We start from the raw sequence: 27,001 nt of genomic DNA, 5'->3' as shown, positions 1-27,001 counted from the left end.
TTTATTGACATCATTTATTAACATCAACTCATGGCCAATAGCATTTATTAACATCAAACTCATGGCCAATAATAGTGTAAACAGTGAAATCACTAACAAAAAGCACAAAAGTGGGGGAAAACGTGACTCTAAATTTACCATGAAAAGGATCCTTTTTTATAGCATGAGAACTGAAACAAGAAGGCAAAGAATTGCCTTCTTTGACTGTGGCTAGGAGCATGTCAGGCAATTCAAATTTTTTGCTGCTCTGTGCATGTCTGCCAATGACTGTAAAAGCATCACAAGTATTGATTTTGGAATTACAAATAAATTTTAGTAAGTAGCTGGAGAATTAGCAAATATGGGAACCATGCATAATGAGGATCGACTATATACAAATAATTGTTAACGTTTCTTCATGAATTGACCCTTTTATCATTATGGAATGTCCTTTTTTGTCTCTAATTAATTATTTTTTTATTTTTTTAAATACCAAAAAACACATAACAAACACAAACATTCCTATTTTGATCATTCTGTTCTACATATATAGTCAGTAATTCATAATATCATCATAGTTGCATATTCATCATCATGATCATTTCTTGGAACATTTGCATCTATTCAGAAAAAAAAATAAAATGAAAACAGAAAAAAATTTATACATACCATACCCCTTACCCCTCCCTTTCACTGATCACTAGCATTTCAAACTAAATTTATTTCAACATTTGTTCCCCCTATTATTTATGCTTATTCCATATATTCTACTCATCTATTGACAAGGTAGATAAAAGGAGCATCAGACACAAGGCTTTCACAATCACGCAGTCACATTGTGAAAGCTATATCATTATTCAATCATCATCAAGAAACATGGCTATTGGAACACAGCTCTACACTTTCAGGCAGTTCCCTCCGGCCTCTCCATTACATCTTGAATAACAAGGTGATGTCTATTCAATGCGTAAGAATAACCTCCAGAATAACTTCTGGACTCTAGAATCTCTCAGCCATTGATACTTTGTCTCATTTCACTCTTCCCCCTTTTGGTCGAGAAGGTTTTCTCAATCCCTTGATGCTGAGTCTCAGCTCATTCTAGGGTTTTTCTCAATCCCTTGATGCTGAGTCTCAGCTCATCTAATAACTAATTTTGCCTGTAAATATATTTTGTCTGATATTGGTGTAGTTTAATTTCACCTTCATTTTTAAAGGATAGTTTTGTTGGATATAGAATTATTTTTCTTTTAGCACTTTCAGTATGATCTCACAGTGCTTTCTGCCCTCCAAGGTTTCTGATAACAAATTGGCTATTAATGTTATAATAATCCCCTACATGTGATGGCTTGCTTCTTTCTTGCTGGTTTCAAGATTCTCCCTTTGTCGTTATCTTTTGCATATTTAATTAAGATGTGTGTAAGTTTGAAACTCTTTGAGTTTATCCTTCTTAGAAATCATTGAGCTTCTTGAATATATAGATTAATGTCTTTCATCAAATTTGGGAAGTTTTAACTATTTTTTCCACAAATATTCTTTCTCCTCATGATACTCTCCAGCCCTTAGTGAGAATGTCATTATGCATATGTTGCATTTATTTTTATTATTATTAATGAGGTTGAATCATATGTATATTTGCCTAGTTTGGTGTGAACTGCCTATTCTTGCGATCTTAGAAGTGCTATAGTTTTCCAATAAACAATCGCTGATATTTTCTTCACTTTTGAAAAAGTAATTGAGACTATCGTGTAATATCTTTTCAAGTTGAATCTACTTTTAAATTGTTTTACTTAAATTAAAATGTCTCTTTGTCTTTGTCACACTGTTTAGAAGTATTAAATGACATCTTTTCATCCTAGCAATAAAACTGCCCTTTTCAATGTTTCTTAGAAGCTGGTATTGCCATTGCTTTCTGTTATTTCCAGAAAATTTCATCCAACCCCAGCTACAAAGTTAAAGCATCAATTAACTTTTGTGAATGTATTGATTTATAGTATGTGTATTATATCTTGAGGAAAATGTATTTTGAAAGTTAAATAGTTAATTTGAAAGCAAACCTTTAGATGTATCACTAAAAGCAGAGGATTTCTTTGTACAAATAGAAACTTTACTTCTAATCAGTGACTTACTGCAAATTCTACTTATTTTGTTTTTACTTATGGCTTAATCCATTTTTTTGTTTTTTTTCCCAGTTTAAGGCCAATCCTCCTGCTGTAAATTTCACACTAACTGGGGAGACAGATGGCATCTTTCAGATACAACCAGAGGGATTACTGTATCACACTAAACCCCTGGACAGGGAAACAAGAGCTGTTCACAAACTCCAGGTATGTTGAGACCAAACAAAGGGGTTTAACTCCAACCTCTCTGAGCACCCCTTTGCCTCAGAAGTGTCATTGGCACCTCCATCCCTTGCATGGTGTTCTAGTTTGCTAGCTGCCGGAATGCAACACACCAGAGATAGATTGGCTTTTAATAAAAGGGGATTTATTTTGTTGATTCTTCTGAGGAAAGACAGCTAACTTTCCACGGAGGTTCTTTCTTACGTGGGAAGGCACAGGATAGTCTCTGCTGGCCTTCTTTCCAGGCCTCTGGGTTCTAACAACGTACCCCAGGGTGATTTCTTTCTTCATCTCCAAGGGCCTAGGCTGAGCTGCGAGTGCTGAGACGAGGTATGCTGAGCTGCTTGGGCTGTGCGACATTGAGCTCTCTCATTTAAGCACCAGCCAATTAAGGCAAATGTCATTCATTGCAGCACCTAGCTGACTGCAGATATAATCAGCAACAGATGAGGTTCACATACCATTGGCTCATGTCTGCAGCACCAGAACTAGGCATGTGCACCTGGCCAAGTTGACCACTGAATCTAACTACCACACATGGGATCCTGTTACAGCTCTCCCAGCATTGATGGCCTGCTTGCAAGCCCCAGATGTCCATTTTGACCAACTACAGAGGGGTAGGGCAAAGGTACCCCTTCCTTAGCTTTTTTGACCAAAGCAATCCAGTTTCCATTGCCAAGCTCTCCAATAGAATTATTCATCTAAGTATGCCAATGCTCAGATAACTGCATCAAAACCAGGCCAGTGCTTCTCTGATACTTTGCTTGTGGCTGTTGCAGGAACTCTGGACCCACAAAGAAGGTAGCATTGGGCTCTCTTGGGCCTTAGAAGAGGTGGAAGACACTGATGATCAGAGGCTTTCTGTAGGGAGCCATTCATTCTCTTTCCCCCTTAGAATTTCCATGGTTCAGTATCTGAGCCCCCTAAAATGATAGCGAGCCAACTGTGAGAGGAAGAGCATACCAAAAGCTTCCTTTCTGGCAACTTCTGTTATTAGCTCTGCAGGCTGATCAACATAACGGCTCTCTAAGAGGACATGGTACTTTCCATAGCCTCCCATTTCACTACATCAAACCATTCAGAACAGAAGAACGATCTGTGACAGGCATATACTCTGTTGCCAGAAATGTGCAGTTATAGACAGCTAGGTTTCACTGTTAGGGCTCCTATTTTGGACTTTTGTGGGGTATCTTTCTCCCCTACAGTCACCAGGCCATTGGTTCTTTGAGCTGTACTTTCCTTAAGTGATATGAAGTCCAGTCTCAACAGGAGGCTTTCCCTTTCCTTTCAACATCAGGTTGCAGCCCTAGATGCTCGCGGAACTATAGTGGAAGGCCCTGTCCCCATCACCATAGAAGTGAAGGACATCAACGACAACCGGCCCACATTTCTGCAGGCAAAGTATGAAGGCTCAGTAAGGCAGAATTCTCGCCCAGGTAATATGCAGGAACTTAGAAATGTTTAAAGAGGGATGAAGGGTATCAAAAGGGATATATGTGTGAGGCGAACAGCTGTAGAGCTTACTATCTTCTTTAAACTTCATAGTAATCTTCTGGGAGTTATTTTATTATCCTCCATGGCCCTGAGGCAGAAGTTTCTCAACCTTGGCACCATTGACATCTTGGACCTGATAATACTTGTTTCGTCAGGGGCTGTCCTATGCATTGTACGATGTCTAGCAGCATTCTTGACTTCTACCCATCAGATGCCAGCAGGAACCTCCCCCTTCCCCACCAAGCTGTGACAACAAAAATGATCCCAGACATTTTCCCAAGGAGACAGAATCACCCCCATTTGAGCACTAGTGCTAAAGAGTAGAACTAGGACTGATGGGAAAAGAAAGGGTAAGCTTACTATTCCATATCCTCCCAGGAATTTACATTCTAATGATTCTTTCTCTCTTTTCATATCCAACTCCAGCTGTGGCTCGTCCCCTATGCTGCATTGGCTTCCTCTTTCATTTCCACAAAAGCCCCTCACCAAACTATAAATGTGTATAGCAGGCTTTATTGGAGAGCATCACATCATAGCAATGCTCAAAATATAAATGAATATTAGACTTCTGAGTTCTCAGAAAGACTCTTGTAGTCTTTGTCAATTTCCGTGGTATAAATACTCCCACCATGGTCTCTCTTGAGCTACCAATGGGATTACTTATCAGCTCACAAAATTTCTGAACACTTAATAATTGGCTCTCATGCGCTAGCTCTAGTACCTCCCTAGTTATATCTATCAATATTTACTATTTTGGAATTTGAAACTGGGAAATTTCAAAAATATGTTATTAATTCCTTTAAAATAACAATAAACGTATTTTTCTCAAAAAAATAACCAAGATTTTCCAAACCAAAAGGAATTTAGTGAGAAGAATGCTGTTTTAATTTGTGCATAGCTCCTTAATAGAGATTTAACAGAAAACAATTAGAGCCTCATGTCTGTTTCTGCATTCCTTCTGTTGCCATTTTGGTTGAAGTATATAAAGAAAAGTCAGCCTCACACAGATACTTAGTTAGAAAAGGGAGGAGTATTTTGATAATATATGCAGATAACCATGGATATTCTTTGATGCTATACCAAAACTTGACAATTAGTGATTTCTTAAAGGTTAGTTGCAAGGTAGAATCTGAAACCATAACAATGACATTTTTAAATGCTCCTTTATACTAAAATCCATTGGATTACCTTGTACTTAGAATGGATTTTTTATGTATATATGACTTTTGACTTCATAGGCTCTTTAAAACAGTCTCAGGGACCCCCACGTGCCCTGGACTATACTCTGAGAAACTCTGTTCTAAGGTAAGGGAGCAGAATAAAGAATTATTTCTCCACCAACATGAATTATACCGTCTTCCTCTCTTCTATCTCTACCCTTTAGGAGGAAAAAGTTGGTTTGGGTTTTAATTATCTTTTTTTTTCTTCTGGGTGCGTTTTGTTATACAGGGAAGCCCTTCATGTATGTCAATGCTACAGATCTGGATGACCCAGCCACTCCCAATGGCCAACTCCTTTATGAAATCACCATCCAGCTTCCCCTGATCGACAATGCCATGTATTTTCAGATCAACAACAAAACAGGGGCAATTTCTCTCACCCCAAAAGGTAAGTTAAGAGCTGCCCTCAAGGGATTGTCTGAGTCAGATAAAAGACCTAGTTTTGGGTCTTCTTCACAGACATTTCCTTTTCTCTTCTCTTTTACTTCCCATAGGATCTCGGGAATTGGATCCTGTTAAGAATCCTTTTTACAATCTGATGGTCTCAGTGAAGGATATGGGAGGCCAGAGTGACAATTCCTTTAGTGACACCACATCTGTGGATATTATAGTGAAGGAGAATATTTGGAAAACACCAGAGCCTGTGAAAATTGTAGAAAACTCAACTGACCTTCACCCCATCAAAATCACTCAGGTAGTTCTGAAGAAACACCTACAGTCTACTAGATAAATGCCCCCGTTTTCTAAAGACCCACCCTCATGGTCTTCACTGACACATTTATTGGGGACATTTTTGCAGAGCAAAATTATAAAGCAAACTAAATAGACAAAGTCTCTGGCCCCACAGTCTCTGGAGTTTACCATCACAGGCAGAAAACTTGGATTCAGATGTATATTTGAGCTTTAAAAGAGAATTTCACTGACCTTAACCTTAAAATCAATACCACTGATGTTGTCTGGGTTTTTTTTGTCTGCAATATGGGATATTATTACCATAAAGTCGGTTGTATCTGGTTCATCCATCAAGTGTATGACTTGAATATTGGGTTGCAAAGGTTTTTGAAAGGCTGCTTCTTATTTTGTGGGCAAGTCTTACTCCATAGACTCATCTTACAGAGGGTGAGAGCCAGAGACAGGACTGGCCAAGAGTAAAAAACTCAAATTAGGTCACCTTTATCTGTAGAGCCCATTACCTCCACTCCATCTCCTATGTGCCTTTCCCCTCCATTCAAGTGCCACTCCCCCTCCCCAACCCACCTTCCATTGCTGGTGCTCTCATCCAGGGCCCCCCTCCTACTTAGCTCCTGGAAATCCACTCTGAGCATTACACAGGCCTGTTCACCTGCAAAGTGAACCTTTCTATGTTCCCTTCCACCAACACTCCAATTAGAGGTCCCAGAGGAAAGAGCTCTAATAAATGGTATCTAGCAACAACTCATGTGTTATTACTGGTAATTACCTAATAGGAAGGAGTAATCTGCAATGATTTCTTTTTTCTGGAAGACTAGGAGGTTCTTTGACATGATAGCTGAGAGTTAGTAAGAGAGCACTGAATTTAGAGATGGAAGAACAAAACCACATCCCTTATTTGCTTTAATGACTGATCATGAACAAGTCATTTAGCTGCTATGAGCCTCAATTTCTCATCAATAAAATTGGGCTAATACCATCTCTTGGGAAAATACCCGCAGTAGTGTTTGTGAAGGTGGGTAAAAGGTATTACTATTATGAGACAATCCCAAGTCTGTAGTTCTAATATTTTTTTTATATGACATTATTATTAACCGGCCCTGGAATGGCCCATTCCATCATACCTATTTTGTAACCTTTAGAAGGACTTCTATTTATTGAATGTTGAATTAATGGTCTTCGCTTTTAGGAGGGAAAAAAGAGGATGAAAACAAAATGTGTTCTGCTTTACTAGTTAAGAAAGCATGTCTGGGTTCACTACCATAAGTATTTCAGATGTGGGGCCTTTTACTAAAGTCCTCTTATTTTTATTTAAGTCATCCCTGTGGGATTTGTAGTGAACTCTATAAAGAATGTATATCCTTGTTTACCAAAGAGAAGAAATTCTGGGGTGCCACACCAAAATCTAGACTTGGGAAAGGTGCTTTGATGGTTATAGACCTGACAAGAAGAGTGGAGGTTGGCATCCCAGAAGAGGAGAAAAACTCAGACTGGAGTTCTGGGGCACAAGGGGGCACTTGCTTTAGAACCAAGAACTTAAACTTCGGTATGGTCAAAGAGTGATGCTTGAATAGCTAGCAGAGAACAGTGTAAGTTCCTTGATATCCTTCCCAGGATGATCTGAGGGGATAAGTTTGGTGTGGAAATTTCAGCTAGTTGTGTGACCTCGGTCAAGTCAACTTTCTGTGTCCTATTTCCTCATTTATAAAATGGGGATAATAACAATCCCTACCCTTGTAGGGTTGTTTGTAGATAAAATGTGACCCTACATAAAAGTATTTAGAAATGTGTCCGGCACGTGGTAACCCCTCAATCCATGTTATTATTAGTGTTGGTTTATCAGAGAGGCCAGGCTGCTATGGTTGCAGGGAGATGAGTCTTGCTATTGTGTTTATTTATTTTTTGCCAGACTGTTTACAAAACAACTCTGGGAGATGGCAACTATCTTAGCCCTGAGTCTTTAAGACTAAATATTTAGGGGAGGAATGTGCCTTATTTATCTAACATTTGTCTTCCTTAAATAATAGCATGCCGAGCAGTTTGAAGCGTCTCTTATTCCCCTTACTCATCTTCACTGGTTTAGAAGCTTTAGAAGTCGTCATAGATCATGGCTTAGTTCCTCAGATAATTTGTGCCAGCTACAAAGCGCATTTTGTTTCTTACATTGGCATTTCACTGATATGAAGCCTACACAGCCAAATTTCCAGAAAAACAGCCCACAGACCCTTTAGAGGGTTCACATAGCATTGCTTTAGTGAAGAAAAATTCCCTGGTGTGCTTTACTTTGAGCAATATGACTTGGTAAAAAAAAAGGGGGGGGGGTGCTCTTTTAGGTTAAAAATTAAAAATGTAGTTCACTTGCTATAAGAAATTGCAGGCATACAAACAGGGAAATTTCTAAGAAAAACCCCCAAAATTACAATTTCCTTTCCAGTTCTCTTAGTCCAGCTATATCTTTCCTCACCATTCACTTTGGGCCTTGTAGGTGCGGTGGAATGAGCCAGGTGCACAATATTCCTTAGTCGAAAAGGAGAAGCTGTCAAGATTCCCATTTTCAATTGACCAGAAAGGAGATATTTATGTGACTCAGCCACTGGACCGAGAAGAAAAGGATTCAGTGAGTGAAATGGGAAAAGTTACATGGATGACTAAACAAAGTGCTTTGCCAGTCTATAGATGAGATTAAAATGGATTTTTATTTATTCCTACAAAGCATAGGCTAAGCCTACTTAAAATTAGGCCTAAGAGTCACCCCCATAGAACCACTTTTGTTGTTCAGATGTGGCCTCTCTCTCTAAGCCAACTCAGCAGGTGAACTCACTGCCTCCCCACCCTACGTGGGACATGACTCCCAAGGGCATAAATCTCCCTGGCAATTTGGGACAAAAATTCCAGGATGAGCCAGGACCCAACATCAAGGGATTGTGAAAGCCTTCTTGACCAAAAGGGGAAAAGAGAAATGAGACAAAATTAAGTTTCAGTGGCTGAGAGATTTCAAACAGAGCTGAGAGGTTATCCTGGAGGTTATTCCTATGCATTATATAGATGTCTTTTTTTAGTTCATGGTGTAGTGGAGTGGCTAGAGGGAAGTACCTGAAATTGTTGAGCTATGTTCCAGTAGCTTTGATTCTTGAAGACAATTGTATAAAGATATAACTCTTACGATGTGACTGTGTGATTGTGAAAATCTTGTGTCTGTTGCTCCTTTTATCCAGGGTATGGACAGATGAGTAAAAAAAAAAAATGTGGATAAAGAAATAATTTAAAAATAGGGGGAGCAAAGAGTAAAATAAATTGGATAGATGAAAATACTAGTGATTTCTACTGTTTCATACTAGTGAAAACAGTGAGAGGGAGGAATAAGAAGTATGGTATGTGTGAGTTTTTTCTTTTTATTTCTTTTTCTGGAGTGCTGCAAATGTTCTAAAAATTATCATGGTGATGAATATAAACTATGTGATGATACTGTGAGCCATTGATTGTACACCAGGTATGGAATGTATGTGTGTGATGATTTACCAATAAAAATATTTTTAAAATGGATTTTTAAAAAAAAATCTGTGTTCTGACCCCAGCACCTTATTGGTTCTTAAAAGATGTGTTAACTTATCCACAAATCCGACCCATTTCACTTTTTTCCCATTTCCCAATTCTGAGTGGATAATAAGGGTGTAAATGAAATAGAAAGAAAACAGCTATATTCTCTGCTTTTTAAAAATGATGGGAATCACATCTAATGCTGACCTTCCTGTTATAGTATGTTTTTTATGCAGTTGCAAAGGATGAGCATGGAAAAGCACTTGCATCCCCACTGGAAATTCATGTTACAGTTATAGACATTAACGATAATCCACCTACATGTCCACCTAAGGAGACCATATTTGAGGTCCAGGAGAACGAAAAAATAGGTAAGAAACAAGAGCAGTTGAATGATGTGCTAACTTCCTTCCCTGTATTAACTCCATAATCCCTTCTCTGCTCTGTCTAGTACAGGGTGGGCAGGTGGACCTGACCAGGGATCACTGGTCCCTGTCTAGCACAGCACAAGAGTTGAATGCACACTGGGAGTCACACAGGTGCAATGTTGTGTCTCTAACAATCTGGGTAGTGTTCTTCTTAAGTTGGAGTTTTTATAACTACCGCCACCACTGCTACCTCTTTGGCCATATAACTGCTGCTGCTATTAGGGTCACCACTATTACTGCTACTGCCGCCACCCTCACCACTACCCCAGCTCCAAACCACCTATATCAGTACTCAGTATATTTGTATATATAATATATATGTAATATATTTATATTATAATATATATAATGTGAGTATATTATTTAAGTATATATGTATGTTTTATTATTTTAAATGTTTTTTATTGTACAATATAGTATATGTACAAAGCAAAGAAAGAGAAAAGCAATCATTTTCAAAGCACACTACAACAAGTAGTTGCAGAACAGATCCTAGAGTTTGTCATGGGCTATCATTCCACCATCTCAGATTTTTCCTTCTAGCTGCTCCCCAAAACTGGAGGCTAGGAGAAATATTAATATAGTGATTTAGCAGACATACTCCTTTATTAAATCCCATTTTCTCTGTTATACCTCCTCCTTCTCCTTCGATCCTCTGTATGACTCTTTGGACAATGCCTATTCTGACTATTTTCATGTTAAGAAGGGGTGTCCACACTGAAGGATAAGGGAATATAATTAGTTGATAATCTTGGAGAGACTGGTCCCTCTGAGTTCAGGACCTATCTGACCTAGGAACCCTCTGGAAATTACATGTTCCAGGAAGGCAAACCTAGTGCATGAAACCTTTACAGTGTCTCAGTTTGAGCCCTAGGTGTTCTTTAGAGTCAACAGGAGTAATATGGATTGGGGTTTAGCAAGCCATGGCAATTAGCACGATCTAACTGAAGTTCGCATAAAAGCAGTCTCCGGAATAGCCTCTTGACTCCATTTGATCTCTCTTGGCCACTGTTGCCTTATTTTATTAAACATCTTTTCCCCCTCTTGGTCTAAAAGGTGTTGACAATCCCATGGTGCCAGGGCCAAACTCATCTCCAGGAGTCACATCCCACATTGTCAGGGAGATTTTCACCCATGAATGGCTTGTACCACATAGCAGGGAGGGCAACGATTTTCCTTACAGAGGAGGGCTTAAAGAGAGAGAGGTCACACAAAGAGGCTCCCTGGAAGCAACTCTTAGCCTCATTCTGGGTAGTCTCAGCTTCTCCCCTACAGAAATGAGTCTCATAAGGGCAAGCATTAAAATCCAGGGCTTGGCTTATTTTCTTTGGAGTCCCCAATGGTTGAGAAGGCTACCCAAGGTTTCCTAGATGGGAGAGTTTAATGGTTCCATATATATATATTTCCCCCGCTTCAGTCCCTCAAGTGACTCTACCAATGCTTTTCAATTATCAGCCCACCATAGTCTGAGATGTATCTGCTATTATATTAAGCTATACAGAATTACAAGGTCTTATTCCAATTCTGGACTCTCAGGAATTTAGGTTTTTTTAATGAGCTATTGAGAGAGGTTGACTTAGAGTATGTGTTACAGAAAATTTAGGTTCTAAACATAATAAACCTCTCTGCCTTTGATCTCATACGGTAGGTGAAGGTCTAGAATACATACACTGTCATCTTTTACCCTGCATTCTAATTTAACTTAAACCCAGCCAGATTGGCTTTGTTTTAAACTCTAATTGAAACCTGATTTCTTTTTTGGTTACTTTAAGTAATACTTGCTTCATTGACTTCCGTGCACTTACTATGCTAACTTTCAGCACCGCAGCACTTCATTTCTGAGTCTTTAGTGTCACAGAGTTACTCAAAGTTCCAGGGAAATACCAACATATATATATATATATAGCTCAGTGTCTCAGAATCCAGAAATACATCTATAATTTCAGACCAAATATAACTGCTATAAGGACCCACAATCTAGGCTCCCATTTTCTTATAAGTATTTTGTGAGAGAGACCTTAGCACATTTGTTCTTTTGTTTCTGACTTATTTTGCACAGAATATTCTCCCAAGATTTATCCAGTTCATTATGTACCTCTTAACATCCTTCCTTCCTTTTTGTAGCTATGCCATATTCCATCATATAAATATATCACTGCTTGCCCTTGTGCTACACAGTCATTGTAGCCTTCAGCTCCTTCCGTCTATTGGGCATCATGCCTAATGTCCAAAATAAGCCAACCATGTCTCAGAGTATCTTCGCTTGGTTGTATGATCAGCAGTACTCTCATTTTTAGACAATTTTCATTGGTCCATCATGACAAAGTACCAGCAAATACAATGTCACCAACTATCAAACCAAAACTACCCCATCACTCGTCCCCGCCCCCCCCACAATAAGTTGTCCCTGGTAGTGCTGTGGTGCTGTTGCTGTCTTCCTGTTAACTATTGGCCATAGCATCTATTTTTAGATCTCCCCATATCCGTCTACTATTGACTCTTTGTCCACTATCAAACCATTGAGATAGTTCGTGTGAGAACTTACTTATAATTGTAGATTTAATCTGTGGGATACATAATACTAAGCATCCCCTTTCAATCATATTCACCCTCAATATGGCAATATTATTTATAACCCCTAATTAGTTCCTTCTATCTGTTTCCTTGCATTTAGATTCAACCTCTTAGGACACCTTTCCTCTGTCTCTAGCTGTTACGTACCTCTAGGTCTGCTGTAGTCTACAGTGTAACCTCTGCAATTATCTTTACCAGAGTTATAATAATGAAATTGTACAGTATCTGGCCTTTTGTGCCAGACTTATTTTACTCAGCATTATGTCCTCAAGGTTCATCCACGTTGTCATATGCTTCAGGACCTCATTTAGTCTTCTGCATAATATTCCATCATGTGTATATACCACATTTTGTTTATCCGCTCTTCTATTGATGAGCACTTGGATTGTTTCTGACTTCTGGCAATTGTGCATAGTGCCATTGTGGACATCAGTGTGTAAATGTCTGTTCACATTACTGCCTTCAGCTCTTCTGGGTATATACCAAGTATCAGTATTGCCAGGCCATAGGGCAACTCAATATTTAGTTTTCTGAGAAATTGCCAAACTTGTCTTCCACAGCAACTATGTGTATATATTTTAGAAGAAATAAATAGAGATAAAATTAACAGAGATAAAATCATTCTCAAATTTGGAAAAAATTCAAATAAACATATATACCCAATGTTAGATACCCTGCAATAAGTTAGCAATACAAATGTAAGTTAGAAGTTGAGTTTTGACCCTTGATCAAGATTGAAAGCTGATAATAATTCAGAATGCTAGTAAATGAAGTTCAAGTTTCATTTTTTATTGTCCTTTTGGTCTTGACTTGCTGTGTTTTCTTTTTTAATTTCTTTTTTGGCATGGGCAGGCACTGGGAATTGAACCCGGGTCTCTGGCATGGCAGGCAAGAACTCTGCCTGCTGAGCCATCGTGGCCTGCCCACTGTGTTTTCTTTTGATATATCTCATGACAGCCTTAGTTTGAACAGAGACAACTACTATGAGAACACTGTTATAGCTGAAAGTTTTATGACTTCTCTGAATTTGGGACAACCCTGTTTATATCCCCTTGGTGTTGATACCTTTGGCTGAGCAGGCTGGGGTTTCTTGAAATGTTTTGGTCTCCTGTTCTCTGTATTTTAGAAGCTCATAAACTCTGTAGCCCCTGATAACCACCATTTCTAGGACTTTGCGTCCCTTATGGGCAGATCCTTCTCTGCCTTTCGGGCCTCCTCACCATTTTCTTTTGCTCTCTCTGCTTTCCGTACTTTTGACACAGTGGGTACCAGCTTGGTGGGTGCTGTGCCTGCAGCTTGCTCCCTCAATCCTCATTTCTTTCTTCCTGCTTCTTTTCTTCTTCCTAGGCTTCAGCAGCCATCCCTAGGCTGCCCATTATCACTGTTTTCTGCTCAGGTCCTCTCTGTTTCACTTATCCAGACTCTTGCCACAATGGGAAGAGTTCAAATGAAATCTTGAAGGAAGAATCTTCTAACAATGGAATTAATAGTCAAGAAACACTTGTGCCACCACTCTGTTGGGCAATCGGGATGGTCTGTGTGTGATGCTAAATGAAGACAGAAGATATTTTTTTTTTGCATGGGCAGGCACCGGGAATCAAACCTGTGTCTCCAGCATGGCAGGCAAGAACACTGCTACTGAGCTACTGTGGCCCACCTGAGGCAGAAAATCTTTGATTTTCTTTATGCATAACATTTAGTGTATAGGTTACCTATTGCTGCAAAACAAGTAGTCCCAAAATTTAGCAGCTTGAAACAACAAACACTTATTATCTCATAGTTTCTACACATCAGGAACTTGGGCATGGCTTAGTTGGGTACCCCTGATTCAGAGTGAAGGTGAGGGCTCTGAGAGAAAGAACAAGAGAAGGTAAGCAAGATAAAAGGTACAACCTTTCTGTATCCTCATCTTTAAAGTGATTTCTCATCACTTTTGCCATATGCTGTTCATTAGAAGCAAGTCGCTAGGCTCCCATAATGGTAAGGAAGCCCTTACCCAAAAGCGTGGCCATCCGAGAAGGGAATCATTGGGAACCACTGTAGAGGCTGCCTGTCTCATCTGGAAAGAAGACAGTATTAGTTTTCTGAGTTGTGCAGTAGTCATTGTTGGTGTTATAGATTGTTCATCATGCCCTGCCCTGCCCCAGCCCATGAAACACATCTGTGTGTGTCCACTCCTTCATAGACAAGGCTTGGGTATGCCCATCCTCCCTCCTCCCACCAAGCAAACAAACAAATAAAATACCTCTTAATTTCATATAAACCAGTGAATGCAGAGCATGTAGTTGAACACTATAAATGAGGTGTACTCAAGTTTTAGCTCCACATAAAGCTCTATGTAAAGAAATCCACTTCACTGAGCAAAGTGATCTGGAACCAATTAGAACATACGCAGACCTGGGTGGAGCACTGAATCATAGCCACTGACTTCCTCTCGCACTCCCTGGCTTGAGAAGCAGAGGCAAATAAAATATCTCGGACTATAGACGATAGCTTGCCAGAGAGGAGCACTGTTCTTTGCCCTGTTATCTTTGGGGTGGAGTCAGTCTCTGCAGTCATTCCACAAAGTTCCGTAGAAGCAAGCTAGGATTGGTTTCTGTTTGTTTAGCCACACCATGTGCCGTGGAATAAAACAAAGTAAATCTAAGACCTCAATCTGCTATCCAAAGTTGCTGATAGTATTTTCTAGGAACTTGCTTATCCAGTGAATTCATTTTTAATAGATTCAGTCGACCCTGTGATGGACAGATTTTCTCCTTTCCTTCTTCACAGGTAGCAATATCGGGACTTTTATTGCCCATGACCTGGATCAAGAAAACACTGCCAACAGTGTTTTAGAGTACAGAATTGTGGAGCAAATCCCCAAACTTCCTACAGATGGACTCTTCCTGGTCCAAACCATCACGGGAGTGTTCCAGTTAGCTCAGCAGTCCTTGAGGAAGCAAGATACTCCTCAGTACAATATAACGGTAGAGGTGTCCAACAGAGGCGAGTATTCCACTTTGTCCTTCTGGTTATGGATTGTTAGGCTGTTTTGATTCCTAAGTACATCACAGAATGGTGCCATTGAAGAGTTCTTTGCTGCTTCTGTAAAACACACATGCCACATAGAAGCAGTACTGGTTCATCACAAAGGCCAGGGTTGCAGCACAGGCACCACTGGGTCATTGGTCTGGGTCCACCCAGATGCAGATGCCCTTGGTGACCTGCCTCAGTGCTTGGGTGTGTAGGTCAGGGTGGCAGGCAGCTGGGGACTCCACTGTCCACATGAATCACTTGTCAGTAGCAAAACTGCAGCTATGGCTGTCATCTCACTCACCGTGATTCTTTTTTGCCGAGTTCTGATTTTAAGGTGTGATTTTCAGTGAAAGTTTGTGATATATAATGTGATTTTGATTTTCAGATTTCAAGACCCTCTGTCCTGTGCAAATCCATGTTATTGATATCAATGATCAGATCCCCATCTTTGAAAAATCAGATGTGAGTAGTGGTCACCATCTCGTCTTTCCTCACACTATTCACATTACTTGACCCTGACTTATTATTTGATAAAGATACAGACAGCAGTTAGGAAAAATGTCATGCTTAACAGGTAGCCTTGGTAAATGTCCAGGTGACAAACCCAGATGCTACCTTCAACAGAAATCTTTAGGGAGCAACAGTAGTCACTGTTTTAGTTTCTGGAAATGTCTGTTTATAAACTCCAGCCAGTGACTCATTTATCCAAGGACTGCTTAAAAGCTACAACTGCAATCTTTGACAAACTGAAAGGATTTGAATAGCCGCTTACCGTTTGTCATTATGGAGTATTCGGATAATAAATACACTACTGGTAGGTCTCAAGTAAGCATTTTTAGTCAATAATTTAATATTTTGGATATTGGTGATTTAAACCCATTTGCCAATAATTGGGTAAGAGAGAAGAAAAAAATTATCTCTGGTTTAAGCCGGAGAAAAATGTGTTCAAGACATTTGAAAGAATGGGGAGACTTGGACAGAAAGAGCATGAGAAAAAGATCAATTTAGAACATCAGGAAAAAAGACAAATTACTGTTTACTTATGGTTGATGTGGACTTCAGACTTGGTGTGGTTTTATCACTGCTGCCCTTAAAAGGAACGTCTCTATTTTGAAGTAGAGAGAAACGCATTTAACTAGATTGTTATGTCATGTTTGAAGTCAGTTATGAAGCAGCCCAGAGCCCTGTGATAATGTTCATAAATCAAAATAGGGACAAGGCCATGACAAAAAGGGAATTGATTGATGAGGGGCTTTGGGGTGGTAAGAGATGGGACTGAAGGCAACTTGTACAACATACAAAGCAAACATGGAATAAAGAATCCATTTCTCCTAAGCCTCCGTTTTCTTGGGCATTTTCTTCTTTCTTGTGTTGTGATTTTCCTACATTACATCTAGAAGTCATTTCTTAGAATAACAGTAAAAATTCTGGTTTGGACTAAGAGGGTCCCTATGGCTCAGAGAAGCAAATCTGGACAAATCTGGGCTATAGGGATAGTGGAGCCTGCTTCTGTCATTACCACTGTCCTCTCCTGGATCCTACCTGTCATTGTCGTTAAGGTCATGCAGCCAAGAGAGAGGAGCGAGGTGATTTCCAGGGCAGAGTGGGAGACAGCACAGGTCAGGGACAAACAGCACAGGCTTTAGAGTCACCAACATGGGTTTGATCCCCGATTCTGTGATGCACTAGCTAAGTGACCCTGGCTGGGTTTAACATCTCCAACCTGTTTGCTTCTGTGTCAAACAGCTACTCCAGAGAGTGGGTTTCTTTTTGTTTTGTTTGTTTTTCGCTCATCTTTATTGAACACATTCAAGGCCTTCTCCTGTGTTCTCTCTTTAAATCCACATAGCAAACATAAATAGGTTCTCATGTTATTATTTCCATTAGATGGTGAAATGGAGGCTTAAAGAAGTGACATAACTTGCTTCAAGTTCCCCAACTAATAAATGACTTAGGATTCAGAGCCATCTGTGTCTAAGTTTCAATCTTTGAACCATTCCACCTCTAGTGACCAAAGATTAAGTAAAATAATTTATATAAAGGGCTTGCCATTTTTTAGATATTCTTTATTTCTATCATTACTTCTACAATAATAATTGTAGTTATTAAAAATTGATGTGGGAGGAGAATAATCTGTTCTAGAACCCTAACAGTAACTCTCTGAGATGTCAGTTTTCTTATTGTAATGGACATCAGTCCATGAGTATGACTGATGTTAAAATCAACTGCAATATATTGGTCAATAGAAAAAAACATGCTTGATAAATATTAATGCAAGCTATGACTTCTGTCCATTCTGAAACCAAAGAGACAAGTTTGTCCTTTGGCAATTGTGCTTGATGACAATAGACATTCTTATTGTTTCCTTCCACTATTTTCTCCTTAGTATGGAAACCTGACTATCCCTGAAGACACCAAGGTTGGGTCCATCATCTTAACCATCCAGGCCACTGATGCTGATGAGCCATTTACTGGGAGTTCTAAAATCCTATACAGTATTATACAGGGAGACGATGAGGGGCGACTGATGATTGACACAGATCCCCAAACCAATGCTGGATACGTCAAGGTTAAAAAGGTAAATAGCCCACTTCATGGAATTCATCTTTTTTGTGCATTAATTTACTTATGATTATGTGAGGACCTATAATCAGAGGTGATGTATTCATGGTGACTTTTCATGTGTTGCAATGAACTCCTGGAGCATTCTTGGTCACACCTTTCCTCCTGAAAGGTAGAAAGCCGAGATTCCAGTCCTGGGCCTATTATTAATTGGACAACTAACCTTTGAAGGAGAGGAAGAACTGACACATAAAATACAAGATGATTTTTAATATATGAATATCCCATGCAAAATCTGGAACATATATATATATACTAAAAAAATTGTTTCCTGCTTATCTGAAATTCACATTTAATTGGTTGTTCTGTATTTTTATTTGCTAAATCTGGCAACCTTGAGGAGATCATTTAACCTTTCAGGGTGTCACTCCCCCTTTGCAAATGTGGGGAATTGGGCTTGATGAGCTCTATGCACCCTTTTGTCTGAAGGGTTCCTTTATTCAAAGACTTCATTCTAATGGTTCTAAAACAAAATCTTCCATAGACTCCTCTTGAATAGTAAGTAGCTGGAGGATTGATGGATCTCCTTTTAAGGTTTAGAGACAAATTCACTCTTTTAGTCTTGCCCCCATACTTTTGGAAGCACTATAAGGACTGAGTAGTCGGTAGGCAAAGTCTTAATTACCATCTTCCTGCTTCTTTATATGTATCTCCCCAGTTCCTTAATCTATTACTGTCCACCATCATGTATACCTGAATTTTGATGCTTTTTTCCATGGCTGACTCATCTGTGTTTCAGAGCATGTGGTAAGTTTACCAGATGACTCCTTAAGAAGCACCTGATCTCATGCAATAATAATTGGAAGACTTTCCATAGGGCCAGACACTCGATCTTGGGTTTTCCCCTTTTGAAACTTACTCCTGCAAAGGATAAGCTAAGCCTACTTATGATCATACCTAAGACACCTCTTGAGAACCTCTCTCTTTTAGCTAACTCTGCAGGTGAGCTCACTGCCCTCCCCTTATGTGGGACATGACTGCCAGGACTGTAAATCTCCCTGACAATGTGGTACATGACTCCAGAGGATGAGCCTGACCCTGGCATTCTGGGAGTGAGAAAGCCTTCTTGACCAACAACGGAAAGAGTAATGAAGCAAAATTAAGTTTCAGTGACTGAGAGGTTTTATATAGAGTCAAGAAGTCATTCTGGAGTTTATTCTTATGCAGTATATAGATATCCCCTTTCAATTTTTCTGTATTGGAGTAGCTAGAGGAAAATATCTGAAATGTTGAACTATAATCTGAAGGCCTTGATTCTTGAAGATGATTGAATAACTAAAGAGCTTGAGAGCCTATGCAGCCAGAGACCTTTGGAAATGAAGAAGGAAAGTGCCACCGGGGGAGCTGCATGAAACAGGAAAAGAGCTTTTAAGGTGTGACCATGTGATTGTGAAAACTTTGTGACTGAAACTCCCTTTATCCAGTGTATGCACAGATGAGTAAGAAAAAAACAGAAGATAAAAATAAATAAATAATAGAGGATATGGGGGAAAAGAAAGACTTTTCATAGGGAGAGACTGAAATCTCCTTCAAAAAAAGGAATCAAAATTACTATAATAGAGGATTAGTGGATATTAAAAATGAGGACAAAATAATATAATTCCAGAGAGAAGGGATAGAGGTAAAGTGAGAAAAGTGCTAGTGCTGAAGCAAGTTCTGGGGCAGACTCTTGGAATTCTGATCCCATTCATATGATATACTCTACCTCAGAGCAAGGGCCTCACTGGATTTCAGTAGCAAAGGGAGCCTGGTCTGTTCCCACTGGGGGTTAGCGTGTGGACCAGTTCAAACTTGTAGCATTCTGTTTAAGTCTAGTTGGAAAATATTCGCCTTGGCTCACGGCTGTCTATATGGAGAGAAAGGTGCTCAGAAGGGAAGGCTGCAAGACAGGGCAGCTGACAGAGTTCACTGTGAGTGGCCCAAGAAGCATAATGGCAGAGCATGACCGTTTTGAAGGGGACTGGTGAGAAGCAGCTTCTCCCCATCCTCCCCCAGGACCAGGGCTCTCTAGGGGTCTAAGGGAAGACAGAGGCCCGACTATCCCAGTATAAATGATGCCTCAAATGTTAACATTTATTTCATGGTAGTTTGTTGTGATCTGACCTAAGCTAATTTGCCCATTTGTGGCTAATGAGCTCTCATGGGGAGACGTTGGCAGCTCCAACGATAAGCAGTAGGTGAGACCAATAGGTGTTCCCCCCGCACAGCCTTGACTCCAGGAGGTATGTTTCGACTGAGCAGGCCTCAGACCTGACTCTTTTTCAGATTCTTGTTTTGTATATGCTCGTTTTCCAAGCATCTAGAATATTACCTGGCAAACAGTAGAGGTTCCATAAATGTTGTTTGACTCAATGAATACTTGAATTCTGTCCCACATACAGTTATTAACAAGTAGGTGTGAAAACAGTCCTCCAACTGGGCTGCAGGCTGCTGGCTCAGCCAGAGCATGTACACTTGTTCGTGCAGTGGCTTAGAAAAAGATATTTTTAGCCAAACTGTGTATCTTGAACACCACTCAGATCACCATGAAAAGCTACTTTTGAGATCATTTTGCTAACTGACAAATTCTCTAATGCAGATTAAGATGGTGCTAACTGGAGGCATGTAGTAGCTGACTAGGGGCTTTCAAAAGCTAAGCAATAGCCAACCCTGCATTGTAGATTCTTGAAGAGTGTTTACCAAATGTCAGCTAACTGCCTCTGGAATGTAGAATAAAGCTATGACAGATATATGTGTTTGTACTGTTTTTACTGAAGTGTTTCAAAGTAAATTACAGACTAAGCTGTTGTCTCGTGTGCGACTTAGACTTCTTTCTAAGGCCCTGCCAGCTGAACCATCAAACGACTATCATTGCTTCAGAGCCACTGTGTTAATCAGTATATTTAAGGCTTTAAATTAAGTTTCTTAATCACACTTCTACCAGCATCTGTTCATCCAAATTGCAGATTTTCTAATCTCAGGTTAAATTCACTGAGGACGTCATATCCCACCACTGTAATCCATTTCCCTTCACAGAGTACTTGTGCACGTGCTGCCCTCTGCTTTGCCCAATGACTTTAAGGGAGGCACAGCAGAAATAAGCCCTGTTGGTCAGGTGAGGATTCTGGCCCCAGAAAGGGTGTTAGGTCCCCTGGCGAGGTAATGGCAGAGCTGGGGACTTGAACCCAGGCCTTCTGACTCCTTTCAGGAAATTATTTCTGCTGAGGCCTAGCATTGCCACTTACTGGTTCTGGGATCTTGAACAAATGATGTCACCGCTGAGACCTTAGTTTTCCAATGTGTAAACACAGGTGAAATGGTAGTACCTTCCTTATAAGGATGTGGGGGATTAAATGAAAATCCACCTGCAGCTCCGAACATGTCATTTAGCAAGTAGTAAATTCAATATATGTCAAGCATTATCATAATTCTGATTAACTAGATGAAGGGCTAGAAATCAGGCTTTCTGTCTCTGGGACCAGTGTGCTTTCCCCTTTTGCCTTAGGCAGGGTTTCCTAATTCAAAAGTCCCAGCACATACCTGGTACTGCTGACTCATGCATCTCTAGGGAAGAAGCCTGGAAATCTGTAATTTTAACGGTGCCCCCAAGTGATGCTCAGGATTAAGCAAGTTTCAGAGATGCTGCCCTGCTCTGTATTTAGTGCTGCCCCAAGCTCTGGCCAGTGGCATGGCAGGTCTCCATACCCCTGGGAGTGATGGACAGTCAGAGCAGGAAGGTTATTTCCCTTAGCCCTGCCCTGCTCACAAATTACTGTCCTGGGACCCTCTTTCCTCCCACCACTGGACTCAGGGTTCAAGGTTGGTTCTTGTTTTTAATTAGAAAAAAATTTCTTGTCACATCCCCAGTATGACTGGTCCTTTTGAATTCTCAGTTCATGACCTATTTTCATCCAGCCTGTGTGTCATCTGGAAAACTAACGTGGATATTTTTTTCTCATCACCAGTCATCGGTGAAAGTGCTAAATATCCTTGTATCTCAGCGCCTTTCCAAGTACTTTATCTCTCCCTCCAGGCTGAATCTAAATCAGTAGATTTACCCTTTCAAGCAGTTGTGTGCAGAAGAGGAACTGAAGTGTAAATGTGTTTTTTTCAGCTTAATTGATGAATAAGTCATGCCTGACAGAACCTGAGAACTGTGATGGGTCTCCTGACTTGGCTTTGCAGGGACATCCCCACATCCTGGAGGACTAGGCTGGAATTTTGATTAGGCTCTGCTGATCATCATCTATTAATTTAGCATCATCCATTTCTAATATTTTTTCCCCGGAAGATTTGTTCTGGTGTTTTTCCAGGTTAAGTGGACAGACAGATCAATTGCAGACAGCTCTTTTTTTCATTTTTTCTTCCATTCACTGTGCTTAAGAAGCACCAGCATACTCTTCTAACTGGTCTCCCTGCCTGGGCTGAAGCTCCTCCAAACCATCCTCTATGGCTTTAACAGCCATAGATAACAGCAGCTGAGGAGTTATCTTTCTAAAACACAAATCTAACCTTATCAGTGTGGTACTTAACACCTTTCTCTGTGCATCAAGGATGAAGTCCTTAGCTTGACATGCTACTGACTTTCTGCTGTCTCTTGATTGCCTTACATGTTCTGTTCTGGTAACAGAGGCTGCTTTTCATTTCCAGATATACCATCTCATTTTTTCACCCTATGTCTTACTCCTGCTGTTCCTGCTGCCTACAATGCCCTTCCCTCTCCATCAACTCCAGGAGGTCTAGACTCTGGTTAGGACAGAGATGCGGGTTTTAGTTCTCATTTTGAACTAATTCTCATAAGACCTGACCACCTTCCCTTGTTAAGGAGGCTGAGATAGAGCTGAAGATAGCCGAAATTAAGAAATGATCGTCACCAGCCCCCTCACCCCTGAGGTTGTAGGGGCCATGACCAGGGGATGAGAAAGCCAGGGAGGGCACTTAGGAGATCTTTGGTGGTGAGGATGGGATGTGCTTGAGCCTGGGTGTGGCTGGACCAGCAAGGAGCTGAGGTAGACCTTTGTCTACCTCGTAGGCTTGTTGGAGGCACTTTTTTCTTCCTGTTCAATTTGCTGATCTTCCAGGTTTTTATCTCAGTTTTACACCTCTGTCATCATGGTCTGAGATAGGGAGTGTATCCCTGGGAGTCCGAAGTCCAGCTCAGGCCCCTGTCCCCAGGTGAGGCGTGCTGTCTGACCAGGTGGTCATCTCAGGGCATGCCAGGGGTGTTTAACTCTATGGCCAACCTCGCCTTCAACATCTTAGATGGTGTACAAAGATGACTTTATGTTATATATCGTGTATACATTTAAAATGTCAATAGCGCCTTATTTTCTATCTCAAATGAACTCAAATCCTCTCTCTTCTACATGAACAATCTAGGGGAAGCCACTCATGGACTAGAGATTGGGTTGTGATGTGTGTGTGTTTCTGTGTACATTAAGGAGAGGGGTTTCTGGTGAGTGGAGATTTTCTCCAAAAACTCCTCTCAACCATAGCTCTCAAGAACCAAGCCATTCTCAACTCTGGGTACCGTGTGTCAGGGAATGGGACACAAAGATGAATGTAATGCAATTCTTTCTCCTAATTAGTGAAGATCTAAAATAGGTAACCAAACAATACAAAGAAAAGGGTTTGGAACTGCAAGGTTAGAGAGGATGTACAGCTTGTCCATTTGGGGATAGAAGGTGGGAATCAGAAAAGTTGATTCAGAGAGGACAGCATTGAATTGAGCTTTGATGGAAGGGGGAATGTCTTTAGATGGTGGGAAGGGCAGGACAAACCAAAGCTATCACATATTGATATTCCTCTTCATGGATAGAAGTTATCATTTCTGTGTATGAGATGAGGAACTGACATGAACTAGAGTTAAAGGACTGACTGGGCTCATTAAAGAGTCCTGGGTCCTCCAGGCCTGGAAGAGTGAATAAAATAGTTTGGTTTCCATGATCCATAATCAACTGTTTGGGCTTAGCTTTAATTCCTTAATCCTTTTTGGGGTCCTTAGTCCCTTTGAGAATCTGACAAAAGCTACATACCCTCTTCCTAGAAAAAATTTACATATGTACATATGTACTATACTGTGTTTATAGTATCATCCCTACCCCCAAATTCATGTCCACTGCAAAGCTCAGAATGTCACCTGATTCGCCAATAGGGTCTTTGCAGCTGTAATGAGGTTAAATGAGGTCATACTGGATTAGGGTCAGCCCTAAATCTGATGACTGGTGTCCTTATAAGGCCATGTGAAGGCAGAGGCAGGGACTGGAGTGATGCAGGTAGAAGCCAAGGGAAACCAAAGGTTGTCTGCAACTACCAGAAGCTGGAGAGAGACAGGGGGTTGTTTCTACCGGACAGCCTCCAGAAGGAATCAGCCCTGCTCACACCTTTATTTCAGACCTCTAGTCTCCAGACCTGTGAGGAAATACATTCCTGTTGATTTAAGCCACGACGTCTCTGGTGATTTGTTATGATAACCCTAGAAAAGGAATGTATACACAAACACACAATATTTCAATTTCAGTTCCTAGGGGTTCACAGACCCCCTGAAATCCTTTTATCCCAGGTAAGAAGCCGTACTTTAGGGGCTATTCCACTATTTCACCTTAAAAGACATGTAAAGCCAATTGCCTAGATGATATTAAATTCCTTTCCATGCTAGTCTATTAGGTGTTTTTTTAAATAGCTATGCTTGAAATTGTTCAGAGTTGGGCATGTAGTGCATTCGGAGGCAACTCTTTCCATCTTGAATAGCCTTAATTCTTGCTCACACTAAACGAAAGTTGGTTTCTTGATTTCCATTCCCTGCTCCATCTGGCATGGCCTGGAACAAGAGCTGGTCATTTATCTTTTGATCATCTCTACTTTCCTCTTCCCCTTTCTATGAATTCAGAAGTCATTTATTTTGGGGTCTGGGTCCCAAAGTCTCTGGGAAATCAGTCTCCATACAATGTGGAAATCTCTATTTAAACATTTCCCAGACCGTCTTCTGAGAACTGTTTTAAGAAAATCTCTATCAGGAGTATGTGTATGGGTGTGCCAGGAAAAAAAGTGTCTTAAAGCTACACTGCTGAATTAAAGCCTCCAGGAAAGCAGAGGCCCTATCTCTGTTGTTCCCTTCCATACCTGTATGTTATTCCCAGCATCTCAGTAAGTGCATGACATATAATAAGAGCTCAGTACATTTCTGCTGCATGATTAAAGGAAGTGTCCCACTGCCAAAAAAGTTTTGAGGAATGCTACATCATCCTATTTCTTCTTCTCAGAGAGTCATGAAGCATATTAGCATATTAAAATCTCTGATAAATCCTGCAGTAAAGATTATTTTTTTCATGACTGAGAAGCAGTTTTTTCTGACACTAGGTTGAGAACTGCTGTCTTCTTTGAGAGCCTTTTAAGGAACACAGGAAATAAATCTTTAAAGATTACTTACCATCCAAAAATTAATTTCCACTGTTTTTCCCTCTGTACAGCCTCTTGATTTTGAAATGTCAGATGTTTACAACATTGTGTTCAAAGCAGAAAATCCTGAGCCTCTGGTGTTTGGTGTAGAGCACAACGCAAGCTCTTTTGCCACGTTCAGGCTAATTTTGACAAATGTGAATGAAGCACCCATATTTTCCCAAGAAATATACCAAGCAAAAGTCCATGAAGATGCACCTATGGGCACTAAACTGATGAATGTGACTGCCAAAGATCCAGAAGGCCTGGAAATAAGGTAAAGGAGTACAGTGCTGAGCAAGCCCAGCTCCAGACTGTGACCAAGGCTTGTGGGGCGGAGAGGGGGCCAGACGGGGCAGGGAAGCTGGCCTGACTCTGAGGCTCTCTCCAGTGGAGCAGCCAGCAATCTGGAGCACAGTGGTGAATTTGCCCATTTTTCCATCAGGTGACAGTACCCCGGGGGACATCCCAAGGGTGAGAGGTAGTTCACCAATGAGAATCCAGGCTCAGGCAGGTGGGAAGGAAAATCAGGTTTCCGTTCCAGCCCACTCACAGTCGGTCGAGCTGAGAGCTGGTGAATTCCGGACGCCAGTTCACCCTCCAGGGACTGGGCTGGCCAGAGCCAGGCCCTGTGTCTGAATCAGTCATGGGGACTGGGGTTTGAGGAAAGATTCCAGCCTCTAAGGTGGACTAAAGATCTACACTGAGAGAATGAGGCAAAAGTTCAACTGAACAAACTAGGCTACCTGATAGAGTTAAGGTAACTCTAGGACGCATGGGTGCCCCAGCTCTTCAGAGAGCAGATCTGGAACAGCAGGACTCACTGTAGACCCCACCCCAGGAGAGGCTAATGCTCAGGATGCTGCCCTCCGAGGTGGTGTAAGCGTGAGCCTGCTGGGGGGAGTGAGGGCAGCAGGAATCCAGCCAGGAGGGCATAGATGGCTGCCCTGTTCTTCTGGAGAAGGTTATTTATTGGATTTATTCAATAAATATTGAGCCACTGGGCTTACTTTGGGGGACGTAATGGAAAGCAAGACAAATATTTCCTTCTCCCTCAACAGAACATACAGTCTAGTAGTGGCAAAGATGAATATGGGGGCAATTACAATTCAGCACTAGCGGACATGACAGGGCTGTGAGAGCCACAGAGTGGGCTCCTAACTGGGCTTTGAGGAGTCAAGGAAGCCTTCATGGAAGCACTAATATCTAATTCAAGACTCAGATGATCCAGAGGAGTTAGGCTATATGAATATGTGGAGGGAGAGGAAGGGGTGAAGGATGCTTTAGGAAACATACATGCAAAGGTCAGAGTAGAAGGAGCATAGCAAGTTCTGGGAACATTCAGAGGGAAGGAAGGCAGGCCAAGACATGAAGAGCCCAAGGCCTGTGGAAGGAAAATAGTTGGGTTCTAGTGATAGGCCCACTATTAACTCAAAGGACAATTATGTACAAGTCACTGGACTTGCTGTGCCTGTTTGCTCCTTTATTAACAATTACAAAATGTGTATATCTTTCCATCTTAGCAATTCTTGATTATTTTTCAACATCAAGCAGAGTCTTGAGCTGTGATTTGGTTGTAATTTAGGTACTTGGGATGAGTTCTAGGAGAATTTTCTTACTGTCTGTCAAAGAGTAAGCTTCCCACCTACTGATTTACTCTCTAACTCTTTCTCTAATTCCATGA

General features: G+C 40.8%; 1 protein-coding gene across 3 annotated transcripts in view; it reads left to right on the top strand.

Moving 5' to 3' along the window:
* The window catches only part of CDH17 (cadherin 17), a 66,228-nt gene that overhangs the window by 23,912 nt on the left and 15,315 nt on the right, over positions 1-27,001 (top strand). For 2 of the 3 annotated variants that reach the window (XM_077167212.1, XM_077167213.1), the window contains 10 exons: positions 2,169-2,303; positions 3,616-3,754; positions 5,262-5,420; positions 5,527-5,726; positions 8,208-8,339; positions 9,480-9,630; positions 15,034-15,249; positions 15,665-15,741; positions 17,666-17,857; positions 25,350-25,594. In XM_077167212.1, the coding sequence (XP_077023327.1) occupies positions 2,169-2,303; positions 3,616-3,754; positions 5,262-5,420; positions 5,527-5,726; positions 8,208-8,339; positions 9,480-9,630; positions 15,034-15,249; positions 15,665-15,741; positions 17,666-17,857; positions 25,350-25,594 (1,646 nt within the window). Of the gene's footprint in view, positions 1-2,168; positions 2,304-3,615; positions 3,755-5,261; positions 5,421-5,526; positions 5,727-8,207; positions 8,340-9,479; positions 9,631-15,033; positions 15,250-15,664; positions 15,742-17,665; positions 17,858-25,349; positions 25,595-27,001 lie in introns of those variants that run through there. The other variant, XM_077167214.1, reaches the window with a different exon arrangement.

Source organism: Tamandua tetradactyla, chromosome 6, assembly GCF_023851605.1.
Source record: "Tamandua tetradactyla isolate mTamTet1 chromosome 6, mTamTet1.pri, whole genome shotgun sequence".
NCBI lineage: Eukaryota > Metazoa > Chordata > Mammalia > Pilosa > Myrmecophagidae > Tamandua > Tamandua tetradactyla.
Note: the sequence above shows the minus strand (reverse complement) of the source record. Positions and strands in the feature narration are given on the sequence as shown.